This window comes from Venturia canescens, chromosome 11 (genome assembly GCF_019457755.1).
Source record: "Venturia canescens isolate UGA chromosome 11, ASM1945775v1, whole genome shotgun sequence".
NCBI lineage: Eukaryota > Metazoa > Arthropoda > Insecta > Hymenoptera > Ichneumonidae > Venturia > Venturia canescens.
In genome coordinates this window covers 8,330,563-8,349,642 of record NC_057431.1, presented here as the reverse complement: position 1 = coordinate 8,349,642, position 19,080 = coordinate 8,330,563, and the positions used below count along the sequence as shown (strand labels likewise).

The 19,080-nt window shown below is 37.2% G+C and overlaps 1 protein-coding gene across 3 annotated transcripts in view; it reads right to left on the bottom strand.

Annotated features, from left to right (window-relative positions):
• The window catches only part of DAAM (disheveled-associated activator of morphogenesis-like protein), a 56,304-nt gene that overhangs the window by 16,932 nt on the left and 20,292 nt on the right, over window positions 1-19,080 (bottom strand). Inside the window, exon 1 of one of the 3 annotated variants that reach the window (XM_043431590.1) lies at window positions 2,178-2,231. The exons of the other annotated variants lie outside the window; for them this stretch is intronic. Coding sequence (XP_043287525.1) covers window positions 2,178-2,216 — 39 coding nt within the window. The 5' untranslated portion in view covers window positions 2,217-2,231. Of the gene's footprint in view, window positions 1-2,177; window positions 2,232-19,080 lie in introns of those variants that run through there. 3 annotated transcript variants of the gene reach the window in all.

Below are 19,080 nucleotides of genomic sequence, written 5' to 3'. Positions count from 1 at the left end.
TTGCAATATGCAAATATAAATCGTGTCACAAGAGACTTTCTAATTTTTCAAGATTAAAAATGAAATAAAAAACAAAATTGTAATCGATGTTACGTGGATTTTGTAATCGAATATTTTGCTCTACCAATTTTTCTCAGATCCTATCACAGCAATCTTCGAAACCTGCAATTTTCTATTACAAAATTTTCCACCATAATTTCTTCAGCCACTTTTCTGTGACGATAAATAAATTCAATTTCATATTCAAAAAATCTAATGCATTTTTTGATTTAAAAAATCTTTCGTTTCTTTTCCTCCCAATCATATTAGATAACAAATAGATCGACAAACATTTTCAATCGATACTTCCTGCATTGACCGAACTTATCATTTCCCTAATCTCGTGCTATTTTTCAGATTTATTCATTTTTTTACAATTTAATTCATTCATTTGATTTAAAATTTTTATTTTTATTTAAAAATAAATCGAATAAAACAAAATAAATTTAAAAAAATAATATTTCATTTATTTCGAAATTAAATCGAATTACAATAGTATATTGAAAATCAATTCGCTTATCAGCACTTCACTATTCGTACGATCATTCGAGTTGAAAAAAAATAATGATCAAAAACTGTAAATCAATCAAGACACAAGATTATGTGCATTCGATAATCTGTTGCTCGTTCCTTTTCGTCACTTTATTGGATATTAATATTAATTAAATATGAAAAAAATTGTATATTAATAATCGAAATGAATAAAATATTTTGAAAAAAATTGAAAAATGAGCATTTGAATTCTTAAAATTAATGAAATAAAAGTCCAAAGAAAGGACCAGAATTGTTGTTACTGAAAAGCTCGTTTTTTTCGTCCTTTTGATGCATATTTCTAGATGAGTAAAAACTTGAATTAATCAGCATTTATGTAAATTTTTATTAATTCTATTTTGCTCTTTCCTTCATACGAAGATTTAAGTTTTTCCAACTATTCATGGCCGCATTAAATGGACGTAAATAAAAAGATGTAAATATACACGAAACCTTCGTTATTACTGTCTGCACCTTCGTAACGTTGTGATATTCATATTTGATGCATATTTACATGGGTCTGTAAATGCTCGAATGAAAATTAATAGGCAAAAGATTGATTGAGAGTCGATTTGAATGCTCGTTTAACGAGACGCTGTGTCGTTCAACAGCCCAGTTTTTCCAGGCCCAAGTATGCATTTATTAACTTATGGAGCTAGAGAACGACGTCATCCTGACACGATGAGATCAGGCTAGTTGCTGAACCGGTGTCACCAGTTGGCAAGGAAAGCAAGATGCGATTTTTTTTCGTATCAAATTATTAATAATATTACAATCTTGATAAACAATGAAAACTTTCAGTCATTTTTGATATTTATCATTTTTATTTTTTATATTGTTGGGTTGCTCGATTATTTCTTACCCTAATCACTCTTTTTAAGGAATCTCACAGTTTTATTTTTTTGGTGAATTTATGTTGGAAATTTTCATAATTTTACGACCCAGTCGAACGGTAGTTTGTTAGAGATAACAATCGTTGGCTTTTGGAGTATGCAGAGTGGCAAAAAATCTTGGATTTTGAATAAGTATTTTTTATTAGGTTCAGTAGACATTTTATCAATAAAGTAAACAATAAAATTCAATAAATATTAATTTTATATTTAAATTATTATTATATTATTAATTATATTAAAATAATTCATTGAAATATTTTTTTCTGCAAAAGTAACTGATTAATAAAATTGATAATAATTTAACATGAGCCAAAGATAAAATGAATACCCAAGCAATTGTTTTCAAAGGAAATTTCTTTTCAATAAATTTTCAATCGGCGAAGCCTTTTCTGGTAATTTTAATAAATAATTTTCATACGACGAGGATGCCCGGTGTGACTTTTCATTTGAAAAATTAGCAGTAAAGAAAATTGAAGATCGTAAAAGTGAAATAAGGAACGAGCAAAAAAATTAAAGTATTCGAAAAAGTTGCAATTCATTTTAAGAGGAGAATTGCACCGTTACGAAATACGACTTTTTCGTAATTTTTTCTGCTGCGATCCGAGGCATGGGATCTCGTTTCATGCCTCGAAGAGTTCACACAAAAAATTAGTGTTGAAAAGCTGGAATAATTATTTGGGAAGAATCCACTAAATAAATGGAGGAAATTATTACCAGATTGAGTTTCCCCATTTTTTCGAGTACGGTATCCATCCTCGAGTCTTTAAGGATTGCAAGTGAAAAAATCGGTAGTCCTTTTCGAAGGAACGGTAAGCCGAGGGAGTTTCCTCAGAGCTACGAATTTCGCTCTTGCCTCACAAAACAGTTTCTTTTCCATCAATTTATACGAAGCCGAGTGTTTTTTCTGATACTTCACGATCTTCACGGTGCGTGAATATCTCGTCACACCAGCGAAACTATCCAAGAGTTATAATTCTCGGGAGGTGAGAGTCCTCCGAGACGTTTCCTGGTGCGAAAAACTCTTACGCGAACTCAATTAAGGAGAATCTTGTTTCCCCGAATATTTTGTTTATTTTTTAACTCCGCGAAGGTATCGGATCAAGGGAAAGGTCAGAAGTCGAAATTTGGGAAAAAGGGGGCAAAATTCGTCGCCCGTTTATCACCGAGCGCAAGTCCAGCACGCCACATTTTTGCCCCAATTATTTCCTTTTATCGCGCCCTTTTTTATCCGCTAATTTCACCGGGCGCGCAGGTGCGACACTCTCCGTTCTCGGGCTCGTAAACGATCATCGAAAATCTCCTTTCACTCAGCCGTTTTTTTTCGGAACCGAAAGTTTTTTAACTCCCCAAATTATTTTGCCACTTTTGAGCCCTCTTCTCCGCTCATTTCCGGCTCATTTTTTCACCGGGTTTCCCAACACCCTCGATCCGATTTCTCGTCGTCGAATCGATTTTTTTTCTCTTTCTTTTGTTCACTCGACCTCCCTATTCGCGAGGACCTTCCCGGGACCACTCGAATCGACCGGCGTTTCCCGAGACTTTGGCGATCGATCTCGTGCCTTCTTCCGTACCTTTGTAGGCTCAACTGAAGCCAGGTGAAATCACAACATCTCTCAGCCTGCACAGGTGCAACCAAAAGTGGGGGATTCCCTCTCTCCCTTTCCCTCTTTCTCCTCCGGGGACCGGAGCACTAATCTCTCGAGGGTCATGGGGAAGGGGGTCCTACTTGGATATCGCCACGGTGAGAGAGTGACAGAGAGGAAAGAGCCTTAAAGATGCGGAACATTTTGAAAAAATTGCTCTCGCGCTCCTTTCATTCCATTTTATTCTGATTAGTCACATTCGAATTCGAAGATTCGACGGGCATTGAGCTTGATTTTTGGATCGAACGATCTCGTGGGTCCCTCAACGTTTTTCGTGGGAAACAAATATCGATCACTGAAATTCAATTCGCGAAACTGTGAAATTTCATTTCAATTCATTTTATTCACCGAGGAATATTCATTTTCTTACAACTCCGGGCCAATCTTCCCGGAAGATTGGACGACACTTCCGATTGGAAATCTCGGATCGAATGGAGATGCAGGAAATTTCATATTTTCGTTTATTCAAATATTCAAAAAGTAAAAAAAATATTTGTCAAGGTGCGAGCTGATTTTTCCTCCTCTCACTTTTCACATTATATTCTCCTTAAAAATTCATTATTTTTTACTTTTTATTAAAAACTTTTACCCACAAATTTTCTTGGAACAATTGGAAGCTCTTTAAAAAATTGAAAATTTCGCTCAAAACGTCAAGCTTGCCTGGAAAATTGAAAGATAAAAATTTACCAAAAAAAACAAAAAAATTGTTCAATTATTCAAGGCATCACTCCGTGAAGTTTTCATGGGTTTTCTAATGAATACGACTAAGTTCGTTTCTCCCTCTTCTATCCAATGACTTATGATGAAAATAATTATTTTTTTTTAATTTTTTTCTTATAAATCTTTTTTCCGCGTAAAATAATTCTTTTTACAACATCTAATAATGTCTCATTCAAGAGAACCGAGTTTTTAGTTTTGTCCAAACTGTTTCTTGGATGTGTTTAGTGGAAAAATCATATGAGAATAAAAATTAAAAAAAAAAATCACCATATTTTCTGTTTTCTGAAAATAATTTACCAGATGCGGCAAGTAGGAAAGCGAAAAATAAAAAAATGCATTTTACGAGACGTCCATCCACGCACACGTGAAAATACAAATAAATGTTCGTATACCGCACGTACGTATTAACGAGTCATGGGATAATAGGCGCGTGCCAATTAAGGCGATGAACAATGGCGTGCAATTATGTTACAGTTCGATGCTTCTCGTAATATTGAATCTCGCTGGGATGCGGTTACAGCACCGGTTTGTGGTCATCGATCTTCGTCCTTGCGTCGAGTTCGCAGACACACCAACGTCGAATCTACGTGGCATTGCGCTTAACGTGTTTTTCAGCACGACTATTATTTGTAATTTATTTTTCAATAAACAGAAATAATGAAAAATGATGATAAACTTGTGTGAAAATAAATGTTAATTCTCAATTTTGGTGTAAATATTTCGGGATTTTGTCCATTATGAAAATCCGATAATTAATGCGGGCAAGTGGATTTTAGTTCGTTGCATTCTGGCCTCGAATTCGTCGCTCTTCCTCGAAACATTGTACAGTGAAATGTAGAACGTTGTGCCTTTCTCGAAGAATTCTCTTTTTGTCTGTGTGTTTTAAACATATTTCGTATACTTTTTGAATTTCGCTCGAGAGGAGAGCCAAACTGCTCTTCGTTTTTCTTCCATTTCGCATCCTTCGTCTCCTCTTTTTCGATCATTTGGCTATGACGAAAAGAAAATGGCAGCACGTGTTTTTCGCTCGTTTTCCACCGGGTCCTCGCGCCGGCAACGATCTCCGTCCCTCTCCTGCTCACCTCGCGTCAAGAGGCACGAAGAAACGATCGTAAAACGCGTGTACTTAGCCACTCGTGTACATGCAAAACGGAAATCGATAGCCGCCGGGCAACGAAGTACGCGAAACTTGTATTCTACTCTCTCGTAAGGTGGGGAAAAAAAAAATGTGGCACAGTAATTGGCCGCTTTCGCATACCGATTCGCAGTCATTGCCCACGCGATCTTCTCTCGCGCAACTCGAGATAAGATTTATTGCGAGCTTCGCGTGAAATTTTAATTTTCTGGGCCACCACATCCAATCGCAATAAAACTCCCGAGGAACGATTTATAAATCGAGTTTTTCATTAACTTTTTATTATGCCTTTTTTCTCTGTTTGCACTCGCTTGGCGTATTTCTTTCTTTATTTTATTTTTAATTATTCAAAGAGGCGTAACATTTATCCAAGTTTATTATTATTTCATTGGATAATTAACATCCAATTTTCGACTCGTTTTGTGAAGGCTTCTAACGATTGGATCGACATTTTCGACGGTGCGAGCGCACAAAGCTTCTATTGTTTTGCCGCACTTTGTAGGACGAAAAGGAAGAATTTATGGGGCATGAAGGAGCCTCCGAGGCCGGCAAAAGGGGGGCCAATGACTGAATGGAGAAACGAGGAGATTGGAGCGTGTGCCCGATCGATTAATTCTTATGCACTTGCTGCGCACATTTTCCGGGGAAATTTGCAACGAGTTGAGTGAATCTTCGTGTCTCGGTGTGTAATTCTCCCTCTCTGGAGCCACGCGGAACTGGTAGAACTTTCGAGAAAGTGCGAACTTTTCGGTCCCTCGCGTGTGCTCTTGCCATGCACGATTATTTTATCTTGAGGAATAGCGAATGGAGAATCAATGCGATAAATTGAGGACCGAGGCAGGGCAACTGGGCCTGCCGAAAGTCGAACTCTTCGCGTGCGAGAAATCTTGTATGAAAGGAGAAAATGAAAAAAATGGGGAATGTAAGAAATTGATTAAGGGGAATATGAGTGTGGCAGGCTGAAAAACGGGGTATTTTTTGGGATTTTTTTTTGAAAAAACGACTCGATCAAATTATTTGAAATTTTGTGTATTCATCATTGTAGTAATGAAGGATACGAGGATTTTTTTTCTTCAATTTTAGTACACTTTGTTAAGCAGAGGAGCGCTCGCAAAGTGGCGTCTCAAAAAAGACTGCCGAGCTCGTGCTTGACAGCGCGAGTGCTACAGCAAGCATATCTGAAATGAAAAATTCAAAAAGAGTGTTCAATTATAATAGTACAGCTATCGCAGCATCGTAGGAAATTTGAAAATTTTGATTAGAAAAAAATGGCGGCCACTCAAAACAAATCGAATTTTACACAAATATTTTGCAGTATATTGTTAATAAAAAAATAAACAATTTAAAAAAAACTACGATGCGACTATGACGATAAGTTTTCCGAAGAGAATCCCTTTTGAACGAACTTGAATATCGCTATAAAACAAGTTCTTACCGATTAGTCTGGCATCCCTGGACCATACAGAATTTTTTGTGTCCAAATAACTCCTTTTTTCACACTGATTTGCCCCCTTAAATCTACGTGCGGCTCGGTCTCTCGGTGATCCTTTCTTCTTTCTCCCATTTTTGTGCTTGCTCGTTTAAAAAAATTTTCAACCACCGACAGACGCGAGATCCCTCTCACACTTTTATCGTTCGAGTTTATAGTCGCGCACCTTTTTCACTCGATTAGCATTTTTTAAAATCGCCAATGAAAAACCAGTCGCCCACTTATGATCTGCGGTGACTGTGAGCATAGAACGCAATCCACCCTAAGAGCGAGAGGCCAAAGAAGAGAGAGAGGAAGAGAAATCGACGTTGCATTCCACTGCAAGGCTGCGGTCTATTGGAGGCTGCCTTTTCTCGTCGCCTCACCACTTCCATTCATAATACACAAAGAAGGCGTCACTCCTTCCACTCCCAAACATTTCTCAGCAAAATTAACGCGCGTTATCATTTCGACTGCTAAATCATGCAGCACGACCTTAATAGTGTCCTGGAAAACCTGGAGGAAGGATCATTTGCCTGAGAAATCTATTCGTTTTTGGTCCAGATGTGATCCTGGACCAAGTGTGATTCGGGTACACATTGGATTCCAATAATTCCGTTTAATCAATGCATACTCTCGTTAAGGTTGATGGGTGACGGCTACGTGATTTTTGCAGCAACTATATTTTTCGAAAATTTCAAAAGACGAAACTTGCTTGGAAACCATAATTTTATTATTTTAGAAATATAATTGGTAAAGAGTCAACATTTTTATACAATTTTATTATTAAAAAAACGTTTGAAGAGTTCATTTTGACTAGCGTGGTGCAGCAGCTGCCGCTGCTGTTGATGTCACGCTGTCACTTTTGTTTACAAATTTTATAGGTTGTGAAGTGAGTTTACTGTCCAAAGTAGTATTGCAGTGGAGGAAAATGAAAAAATGAACGATCAAAAAGTTTACCGGGATAAAAATCGTCGTTTTGTAAAAATTTACGAAAAAACGTGGCGAAGCTAACGAACGACAAAATATGACCAAAAGGTCGAACTGACGTCACATGCGAACGTATATTGAATGCAGCCATGTCAAACGTTACTGATCCATTTGTCGTGTAATCCGAATGGTTTCTTATGAGATATTTTTTCATATTTCAGCCGATTTTCAATGGTAAAGTTTAAAAACTAAAATACTCATGTATTCTTGAATATCCACGAAATACAACGATCGATTTTTTTTTGCGAAATCTTGGATATAACTAACGAAAAAATTCAACAACTTTTGATGTGTGTACGGCTTTCATATGCCGGAGTGATAAGTGTCAGAGAAAAGTCGATATTCAATAATTAATTTGCTGCTAAACTGCACGGTAACTAGTGTCGAAATTTTGCAAATCTATCCAGTGCGTATTCATTTTTGCCTACCAAAAATATCACCGCGTAATCTTGGATAGCGAATATTCACCCATCTACCTTAAAATTTCAAAAAGATCCATTTTTTTTATTGCATTTTTCGAAAGTATACATATTTAATCGTATTTTAATTTGATAAAGACCTTTCTCCCCAAAACCACGTTTTTCGACGACTCGTTGATAAAACCTCCAGAACTGTTCAATTTTGAAATTTTCAGCAGAGCTATTTTATTTGCAAAAAATGACGAAAAAAGCGCGCTTTTTCGTAGTTTTTGGGTCCTGCTCGTCAGGGTCCTGCTGCTTTTGGTAGCATCGGCCAAGGTTCAAGGTCATTGAGCCGAGATTCCTGGTCTGGAAGCTTCTATACCCGTGGCGAGTCCGCACTCGAAGATGCCAAACCTCACGGGGTCACGTGACCAAAGATCCAAGAATCCAAGACCACGTGGAACTTGCTCGAGGGACCTGGAGGATTAAGGTTCGAAAGCTGTCTCGATGGGCACGGAAAGAGGCTCGGATATCAAACTGTAAAACCCCTCGCTCGAGGTGGAGGACTAAAAATGTCATGAGTGGAGCGCTCAGCTGAAAATATCGACCAGAACCAATGTCATCAAGGTGCAAGATCGCTTTGACCCAATATCCGGTGACTGAGGTGGCGAACCGCGTCAATCCCACATCGTCGAGTCTAACGACCGGATCGTCTAAGATTTGAGTAACGGTACCGAAGGCCCACGAGGATCGGAAGACACTCCAGAAACGTCAAGCTTTCGTCATCGTTTCTTGCAGGTTGACCTGCGGGAGGGCAACGCCTTACGATGGGCATTTCATCAGACTACCTTAACATTTCGGGGCCATTACCACGAGCGGTTTCTCGCCTAGTTCCCCAATCCCGAAGCCACCTTCAGTCTATTTGTATACAAATGAATTGCCTCCCCATCGAAACAACATCGAACGCTTTTAATGGAGTTTGAGATTTGGAAAGGATTGCTCGCTGCTAGCGTTAGACAGGCCAATATAATCGACTCTCGGAAGACGTGTCATGATTATTATATCGAGAAACCGTTGGAAAGAGACGCGACGTTGCTTCCTCCTCCTTCACTATTCGCCGCAGTCTCGATCGCAGCGTCCGAAGATTCGGCTTCTCGCCATTGGCGCAAGGCCTCGAGCGTGTTCACGTCCTCCTGACCCGACCTCACCGCCGACGTGGAGAACGTCGCGCGTCGGCGCGATCTATCGAAGAGCTGCTCGAGAAAGTTTTCTCCCCATCACCCGCAATGTGTCAGGCCGATCCGAACTTCCTCGTTGTTTCCGATACTCGCTTGTCCATTTTCGGATCAGCATCTCCCAGCTCCTTGCTCCGGAGCCTTCCGAAAGTCTGCGAAACCGTCCGGAAGCCATTGAAAAACGAAAACCACTTTTCCTCTCCCATCCCAGTGCTCAGCGAAAAAGGGGACTTTGATCGAAGCTCGGAAGCTCGCACGTTACGTCTTGATAATGCCCTCTGACCTAAACTAAGCCGAAATAGACAGGAATAGTAAACACAGAATATGGCTCTATTGAATTCCGTAAAACATAAGAGACGAAGTTATAATCTCTAAAGAAGTTTCTCTAAAGAAAGACTTCAGTGAAGGAAGAATTATGTAAGACAATCAATGCGACGAATTCCACAACGAAGGATGGGTTATCCCACGCCGAAAAAAAGGATGACATCCTCGAACATTCTGCGCTGCAAACGAATCGATCGTACATTTGGGAGATCCTTAACAGAGTAGTCAAATGGGGGCGAAGCCTGTTTAAACTGGGTCACAAAGAGCCCAGTGTGCCATTTTTTCGGCGGCCTTTGGAAAGCCGTCACTACGCCAGTTTATTTTAAAACAATTGAGAAAAGGACTTGGAAGAATTTTCGTCCGAATCCAGTCTTAATCGGGGGACTTGGAAAAATTTCGAGAAATAATCGCAAATTCAAACGCCAGTCTCAACTTCGCGAAATCTAAAAGGATTGTCTTAAATCAGAATCTAACGAAATCTTCGCTTAACCCAAAAATAATTAAATAATTATAATGAAAAATATTATAATCGACATTTTATCTTATCTTCGAAACCGGACATTGTAAAGGAAAGGAAAGGATCAAGAAGAAATCCGAATAATAAAATAATCTACGTTTACAATCAAGGGAAATCTTGTGAGTACTTGCATAAATATAAAAGAAGAATATACATCATCACACCTCAAAGGGTACACCTGCACGTCATCAGGGTTGCAACATTCGAACTCGCAAAAATCATTCTCTTTACTCCCATTTTCAACAGACGTGGCTCTCGTCCCTGAGTAAAGGACTTGAGTGTCTCGACCCGAAATAAGAGTCAATACCTCAATTCAATATCCTCTACCGGAACGTAACACACAGACCTCTGCGACTGGACTCATTCATTCAGTAATTTTGCGGTGACCTATTGTTTTTTTTTTACGAATCGAATGTGCGCATTTTTCTGAATGCTCATGATTTTTTTCAGAATTTTCATGGATTTTTGAAATTCCCTTTTTTAAATTTTTTAAGTGGCTCTATTTGTACATTTTTGATCCGGTAACCTTGAGACTTTTCAAAACTGATGGTAAATATGTCTTCTGAAACATATCCAAAATTCAAATTTTTTAAAATTTTTTTCAAAATTTTTTCAAGATGTTTCAAAAATCCACGAAAATTCGGAAAAAAATTCATGAGCATTCGGAAAAATACACACATTTGATTCTTAAAAAAAAACAATAGGTCACCGCAAGATTATTGAATGATTAATTGTTTAAACAATTTGTTATTAACTTTTGGGCAATATTATTATTGATAATCGTTGCTCATAGCTTTCCAAATGTTGTTGAATTTTTTCAGATTTTTATTGCATCGCGAAGTACGGAAATTCCAATCAGATATAATTTTTGGTTGAGCCTATCCATCCAGTTATACCTTAAAACTCGTGCACGAAGAGAAAATTCTAGTGAAAATTACTATGCTGCCACAGGAGCGGTGTTCTATGCAGTAATATTTATTAATTCTTACCAACAGTCATTTTTTCCGACGTAAGAAGTCGATGAAAATTCATATGTGAATTGAGAAATGTTCATTTGGAAACGACCCGGAAATAACAACGTTTTTGGTAAAAACCCTCGAAATGGGCGAAATAGAATCCTGACACTGTGGCGGCGTAATAATTCTTATTATTTTTTTCTCTCCGCGCACAGCGAGGTGGAACCCAAAGACTCTCGATCGGCATTAATTACGAACTCGACGACATCGGCGCTTACGCACCGATGAACTAATCGAATGCGATTGCATCAAATGAGTGGAAGCCTCCGTAATATTTAAATCGGGATAACCCGGACTCGAATCTCATTGACGGAGAGACTTTTATACGAAAAATTACTACGTTTTTATAGTAACGTCAGAGCATATAAATATTACAGTAATAATCGATACAGAGTGTGTCAAATAGTGCAAAATTTTGGGGAATCATTACCGCAGTCCATAGTTAAGGATGGTGGCTACCGACGATACAATGTTGCCATGCTAAACCATTTTAAATACATTAAAAATTTCAAAATGATAAGAATTTAATAAAATTTGGTGAACATATTCTTTAGGGACAAATTTGACAATACAAATTTTTTAAGATTTTTCTTCTGTACAGTTATCGAGTAATTGATCACTAAAGTTCAAGTGTATAAGCATAGCGTTTCCATACATATAGGTATACATTCCGGGCATAAGAAATCTGCTTTAATGCGTAATTACTCGATAACTAAGCAGAAGAAAATTTTGAAAAAAATTGTGTCTTCGGACTTGATGTTGAAGAACATTATAACCAAATTTGATCAATTTCTTATCATTTTGACGAGTGTAGCCACCCTCCTTAAATCGAGGCCGAGTGAATTTTTATTGAAACATAGTAAATCATGATTTTATGAAAATTAAGGAGATAACATAGCAATAATTTCTCTGCGCTATACGAAAAATTGAATAGTTTCGTATTTTCCTTTCCACCGCGCTGAATGCTGCTCGATAGCATAGCAAAACTCGCGCTATGCTCACCAAGTAGATGAAGTGTTGCGGGTATATAAGGATGAAAATTAACTAATGACGGATAGTCAAATTTTAAGCAGTCGCTTCGTTCTTGAGCGCACTTTGTGAAGTAAATCTTATTAGTCGAAATAAGAAGTTAATCTTCTTTTCGGTGGGACTCAACGATACAAATAATTTTATACATTTCACCAATTTGCATAGTGAAATTAGAGACAACTCTGGATCAAAATAACTATGTACTTTGGTGAAATGTAACAGAATGGCGATATAGGCCAGCTGCTACAAAACAGAAAATATTTCTGTGCAGTTACCCCAAATATTCATACGAAAGTCTCACAGCGTTGGATTAAGGAAGTTGAGGCCGTACAGTCATTCTTTTTACCCAAAAGTTATGACCTGTACCTTTCAGAAGTTAGGCCAGTTTACAGTTTGGCAATGTTGCATACACTTTAAAGAAGAGTCGGGAAATAAGAGGGAAAACTGGTGAAAGCTCAGTCGCAAACACGGACGGTGACGATCTTAGCCTGAAAAAACTGCTTGGGAAACAGATTATTATTAATATATAATCTCAGTAAATTTCCCATGCAATAAATCTGAAAAAAATTGACATTATTCAGCAGGCCTTGCTCATGTTGCGAAAATAATTTCATATTTTTAGCATCATTTTTTACGGGATGTCACCTCCCCAAGGTTACATGTTATTTGGTCCAAATTGTTTATTGATTTTTCTCAGGAACGACGCTCCTAAACTGTCTGAAAATTGAGCTGATTTTTTTTACGCTTCACTCCATAAGACGCAATCCTTAAAGACCGAAGAGTCTTAAAAATCATTTTGTTTATTGAAAGCCAAAACTTTTGGTTGGTTTCACGTCAAAAGCGCCTTAAAAGTGCACTCTGCGGGGCCGCTCGTGCCTCCCACGCTTCGGAGGGACTTGAAGAAAGTTCGATCCAGCGCGCATCCATATTTATACGGCCCCGGACGAGTACACGCGTGTGATTGAATATATCGGCCAGCGATTGCAGGGCCTGAAAGCATTCGTCTATTGAGCAGGACCAATCGCGCATTCCTTCGAGTGAGCACGAGCTCGGGGATCATCAGTTCGGTCCATTAGAGATCGACGCTTACATGGATACACGTGTTTCAAGAAAAAAATTGTTTTAAGGGGTTACAGTTAAGTCGTTACGAGGAGCGTTAGAGCATTTTCTCAGCAGCTCGTTCCGCTCGGCCCCCGCGAGGTGGTTATACTGAGGCTCTTTTATTGGTGAGAAATATCCGAAGGATTGAAGCGAGAAACAACTGTTAGTTGGTATCTATCGCGACGAATCGAACGGTGCAACGTTATCAGCTCGTAAAGAGCGGCAGCACTTCTCAGCTCATTTCGAGGCTGCTATAGCTCCCAATAAAAAAAAAAAAAAAAAAAGACGATTCGTTTCGACGTCCGCGATGAAGGGAAGCTTCAAAAGACTTTTAAGAAAAATTGAATGAGTTCCTGGCAGCCCGGCGGGGCGAGCAGGCGGAGGCTCTCCGGGGAAGCGACGAAAACGACTCGAATTCGTGATTTCTAGCAGGAAGAATCTTCCAGACTGGAAAAAAAAACGAAGGCACCGTCGCAGCGGATTTTGGATTTTTCGTCCGGCGTTATTTTGGAGGCAGCGGGACTCGAGAGGTGGAGAAAGTCACGAGGTTCAGGACAACTTTCCCCTAATTTTCATCAACTTTTTTGCCGAGCCCATCAGAGAGAGAGAAGGTTACTGGCCCTTGGAGGATCTCGTGCCCCAGATCGGGGAGACGTGCACACATGGCCGAGCGCTTCTTCCGAGTTTTTATTTTCCAGAATAATTCTTGGCTGCTCGCGAGGATAAATGGCTCGTTAAAGCGGCTTCGCGGGGCTCGTAAACATTGTAAATTATGGGGAGGAGCACACAGGAAAAAAGAGCCGGCGAGGCTGCTCCGAGGTCAGAAAAACTCTCGTCCTCACCGGCCAGTCCTTTTTCGTTCCATTTTCAGACTTCATTTCCTCCCGCGAATGATGGGATCAAGTTTTCCGATTTTTCATTTGACCACCGCTCGCGCGGCTGACTCCGCCGAAAAAAGTCGCTCCCCTTCGTCCTTAAGGAAGTTGAGGCATTAGAATGAAAATGATGTCACCGCTTTTAAACCGATTGCATCTTATAAAGTGAAGTGTAAAAAAAATCAGTTAAATTTTCAGACAGTTTAGGAGCGTCGTTGCTGAGAAAAATCAATAACAATTTGGGCCAAATAACATGTAATCTTATGGAAGTCAAGACACATTCGGTGATATCTCCGTTAAAAATGATGCTAAAAGTATGAAATTTTTTGGGCAACATGAGCAAGGCTTGCCGAATAATGTCAATTTTTTTCAGATTTATTAGGAGATTTGCTGAGATTATATTAATAATAATCTGTTTTCCGTGCAGTTTTTTGAGGCTAGGATCGTCACTGTTCGTGTTTTCGACTGAGCTTTCACCAGTTTTTCGTCTTTTTTTCCCCAACTTTTCTTTAAAGTGTATGCAACATTGCTAAACCGTAAACTGTCCTAACTTTTGAAAGGTACAGGTCATCACTTTTGGGTAAAAAAATGACTGTACAGCCTCAACTTCCTTAAGGGTTATAACGATATATAATTCAAATGAAACATGGTGATTCAAATGTGGAATGGTAAGACATCACGTATGAAAATGTTATTTGCATTTAAGGAAGTTGAGGGATTAGAATGAAAATTATGTCATCGCTTTTAAACCGACTGCATCTTGTAAAGTGAAGTGTAAAAAAAAATCAGTTAAATTTTCAGACAGTTTAGGAGCGTCGTTGCTGAGAAAAATCAATAACAATTTGAGTCAAATAACATGTAACTTTATAGAAGTCAAGAGACATTCAGTGATATCTCCGTCAAAAATGATGCTAAAAGTATGAAATTTTTTGGGCAACATGAGCAAGGCTTTCTGAACATTGTCAATTTTTTCAGATTTATTAGGAGATTTGCTGAGATTATATTAATAATAATCTCTTTCACACAGGTCATAACTTTTGGGTAAAAAAATGACTGTACGGCCTCAACTTCCTTAATATTCCCCACTCAATATGCACGCTCGCACGTTCATATACAAATTCTGATGGCTTTACGTACTAGTTTTCCATACGTCTCCCTACTAGCTCAACAAAGTTGGAGAGAAGCATGTCCTAATCGGTGTCAACTGCTGCACGTATCGACCTACTCGCCAAGACCCGTTATCCCGTATCTCTCGCCTTAATTCTCTCTCTCACTCTTTCTCTCTTTTTCCAACATTCGCCTGTAAACCTTTCTCTCTCTTTTTCTCTCTCTCTCTCTCTCTCTTTCTATTTCTGCTTCTCTTCCCTTCTGTCCGTCTTTCTCTCGCCTTCTCTCTCTTTTTCTTACAATCTGTTCGGACGCTTAGCTTCAAAATGCCTATTGATCGTACTCGGCTCAACACAAAAGCCCTCGACGGCTAGCTATCTTAATCGTACGAAGATCCAGGGATGAAGCATGACTCGAATTAAAATCGGCTCGAATCTTGGCTTCATCATTTAGCCCTAAGAGTGGGAGAAAACACAGATAAACGAGACATTAATATTCCTCTGTTCCAATCTTATTATCATTTTTACCTATTTTTTCATTTTTTATTCTCAAATTCGAAGATTTAACTGGCTTTTTTGCTTAAATTAAAGTTATTTTGATAAATATTTGTTGGGACGAAAGGATTAATATCGAAATTTTTGAATAATCATTTTTGGTTAATTTTAATACGTAATTAAAAAATTTTTCTTTTTTAATAATTTTTGAAAATTTATGTTTTTAATATTCTTTATTTTATATTATTTGGAATATATATTTCTACTATAATGAATTTTAATTTATTATATTAATATGAATAAAATTAAACGAATTTAATAATTTAATAATTAATGAATTTTAATAAAATATTAATAAGTAATTATAAAATAAAAGGAAATGTGAAATTCGAAGATTAAACAGGTGTTTTTCTTAAGTTAAAATTATTTTGTCAAATATTTGTTAAATATTCTTTCAGTATTAAATAGACAGATTTATTTATCTGTAAGAAAAAATTATTATTGAAATTTTTTAACAATCATTTTTAATAATTTATATTTTAAATATTTTTTCATTTATATTATTAATTATTATTATTTTATTTTATTATAATAAATCTAATTTTATTATATTAATATTAATAATCTCAAATGAATTTGGAACGAAACGAATAAAGTCGAGCTAAGGTCGTAAAGCTTAGAAAATGGAAAGAATAAAAATTTTGTTTTCATCGCAACGTTTGTGCTTGAAAATGTATTATTCAATGTTTAAAACGTGAAAAATTTTTCAATACTTTTCTAATTTTAACTCATTTTATAAAATCATTATTATTATCGTAATTGGAATTTTTTTATTCAGAAAGATTCGCTCCAGCTTCACCTCCCCTCCGCTGTAATAAATGTTTGTTTTTTTTTTTATATTCAACTATTTTCACCATCAACGTTATTTCAAGCACCTAAGCTTTGTTAATAATTTGCAGATCTTCTCCGTTGATTTTCTTCCGTTTTCACTCGAAAACGTATCTTTTTTTCTCAGCGTTATTATATTCGTGATGCACTTGTCAGAGAGACCCCTCAGGAGATAAATATCGTGAGGAAAAAATCGTAGTTGGCACACTGACCCCGGTCACGTTGTGGAATAACTTCGGGTGGATCTCCTCACCAGTGTATTAAAAGCGTAGCCCGCAAGTTGTAAACCTAACGAGGACGCTCTTTGATACGCGAGTAGAATTACAACGGTCCCGGACTTCCCGAAGCGCTGCATTCGAGCTCACCGGGTCGCTAGACTTTTGATCCCCGAATCCCGATGCCTTGAGATTCATTATTCTTTTGGCTGAAGAATTTCGAATTTTTAATGAAAATTGTGTTTTTCGAATTTTAGAAAAACAATTGAGATTTTTTCAACGCACACAAATTTTTCCTTTTTCAATGAACCCCGTCACGCTTCTCTTCTCTAACATTTTTGCGCTCGTTATCGATGCTTTTATTGTTCCTTTTGCTGTCTGGGTCAACAGTCACCCGACTCCGTCCCAAATTCACTCGCTCACTACGCATTTAACCGTAAAATTTTTCTATACCCGCGCAGTAAATGTCGTCAGATAGTCATTGATGAAGCGAGACACGTACTAAACGGAATCAACACCCGTCATAAAGTTTCCGCCTCTCGCACCGGTGCAGAGGGGAGACCGGGGCAAAACGAGGCACCCGAAGGAACATCGGAGTTCTTCAAAGTTTAAAAAATCATTTTTTATTTTCAAACATCACGAAACGTGTTGTAATTTTTTTTTTTTGCAGGCTCTATGGGGCCTCATGAAAATCATGAAATTTAATTTACTGCTTTTCCGATCCAATGAAAGTCCATTACTTTTTCTGAGAAGCAGTAAAAAAAAAAAAAAAAAGAATTCCTTTTGAGACTTCAACGTATTTTTCCAAATTTTAATTTCTTCCGAAATTTCCTTATTTTCTTTCGGTTTTGAGATTTTTTTCGACAATTTTTATTAAGTGCTCCGTTTTGCCCCGGTTTCCGCTTCGAGTTTTTATTTTCATTCCCTTTTCTGTTTCTCGGAATTCCATTTTTTTCTATTGAATTTTTTGTCACTACGATTTGAGTATTTTTCAGAATTTTCACGTTTTTTATATTTTTTTTTTTTTTTTTTACAAAATTTTTATGTTTCCAGTTCTCAACTTTTCTTTCAGTACAATTTTTTCTTATTTTGATTTTTTTAACTCTGATTTTAATCACATCTTTCAGAAATCTCTTGTTTTCTTTATGTTGATTTTGGACATTTTGTGTTTATCGATTGTTGTTGAAAGTTTATCCCCATTTTGAAATTTTCAACTGGCCAGTACTTTTTGCATTTACTTTATTTATTATGATAGGCTTGAAATGTTAGGTTAAGCCACTAGCACTAAGTAAGACTAAGCTCGATTTTGGAACGACAAAATTACTCTATGAGGTGCTATATTTTTCATTTTGGCTTCCTAATAGAGGACGCTTTGAACATCGTGCATCTTGAGCACCGTGCCATCTTGAGGAAGCAATTCGCAAATTTTAATTTGCAGCATTTTTTTTTATACAAGGAAATAATGTATTTTCTCTACCTTCTTTTACGAACTGTAATGTATCTCTTTGTTTAGATTCATTAAAAAAAACTAAATGACGAGCCATCAGAAAAAACAGTTTGCAACATTACATTTTTATCGTTTCTCTATTTACATTGAAATTAAATAATTCCGACAACTTTGGTGGAAAGTATAGAGGAAGTACAGACTTATACACAATATCTTACAAAATTTCCAAAAATTAAAGCGGTTAGACGATTTTTTGAAAAACTCATATTTTCGTAAAATTCAAAAAAAATCATAAAGTTTAAACCGCTCAACCGATATTCCCCAAATTCATTACCAACCTTCCTATTATTATACTCTATTTATAAAAAAAAAAAAAATTATCAATAAATCTTGAAATTTTCAAAAGTTAGAGCGTTGACACCCGTTTTATGAAAATTTCAAAACGTCGTAGGATTCGTATATAATTTTTTACAAATTCTGACAAAATTATCAGAGAATGAAGAGCTGTATCTCAAACCGTTTCCGAGTTATAAGCGTTTTAATTTTGCAGTGCCATAACATACACACACGTTTTGGGACATTTTGAGCACATTGACATTGAAAACTGGAAAAAAAAATGTTCATCATCACAAAGCAAAATTAATGGAAAAATGAAAAAAAAACTGCTGAAACGAAGCTCAGCACATTTTCACCATGTTGCAGCCCCGAGTTGTGATAAAAAACGAATATTTTACAGATTTTATGAGCCCCGCTCGTTTCCCCGGTGACGAAATGGTCGTCCCGGTGTCACGTGAAACTTGTTCGAAGAAAATCGGTGAAAAAAACACCGGAGCTTGTTACGGATCGATGATAAAATTAGGTTAATGAAAATAAGAAAAGGTGAAAGTAAAATTGCGCAGCGGAAATGAAATGTTTCGTTGATTGCAGGTCGAAGGAAAAACCGTTCAATAACGTAATGGGATGAAAAACCGTGTCACGCGAACAACACAAACGACAAGGGAAATAAAAATTT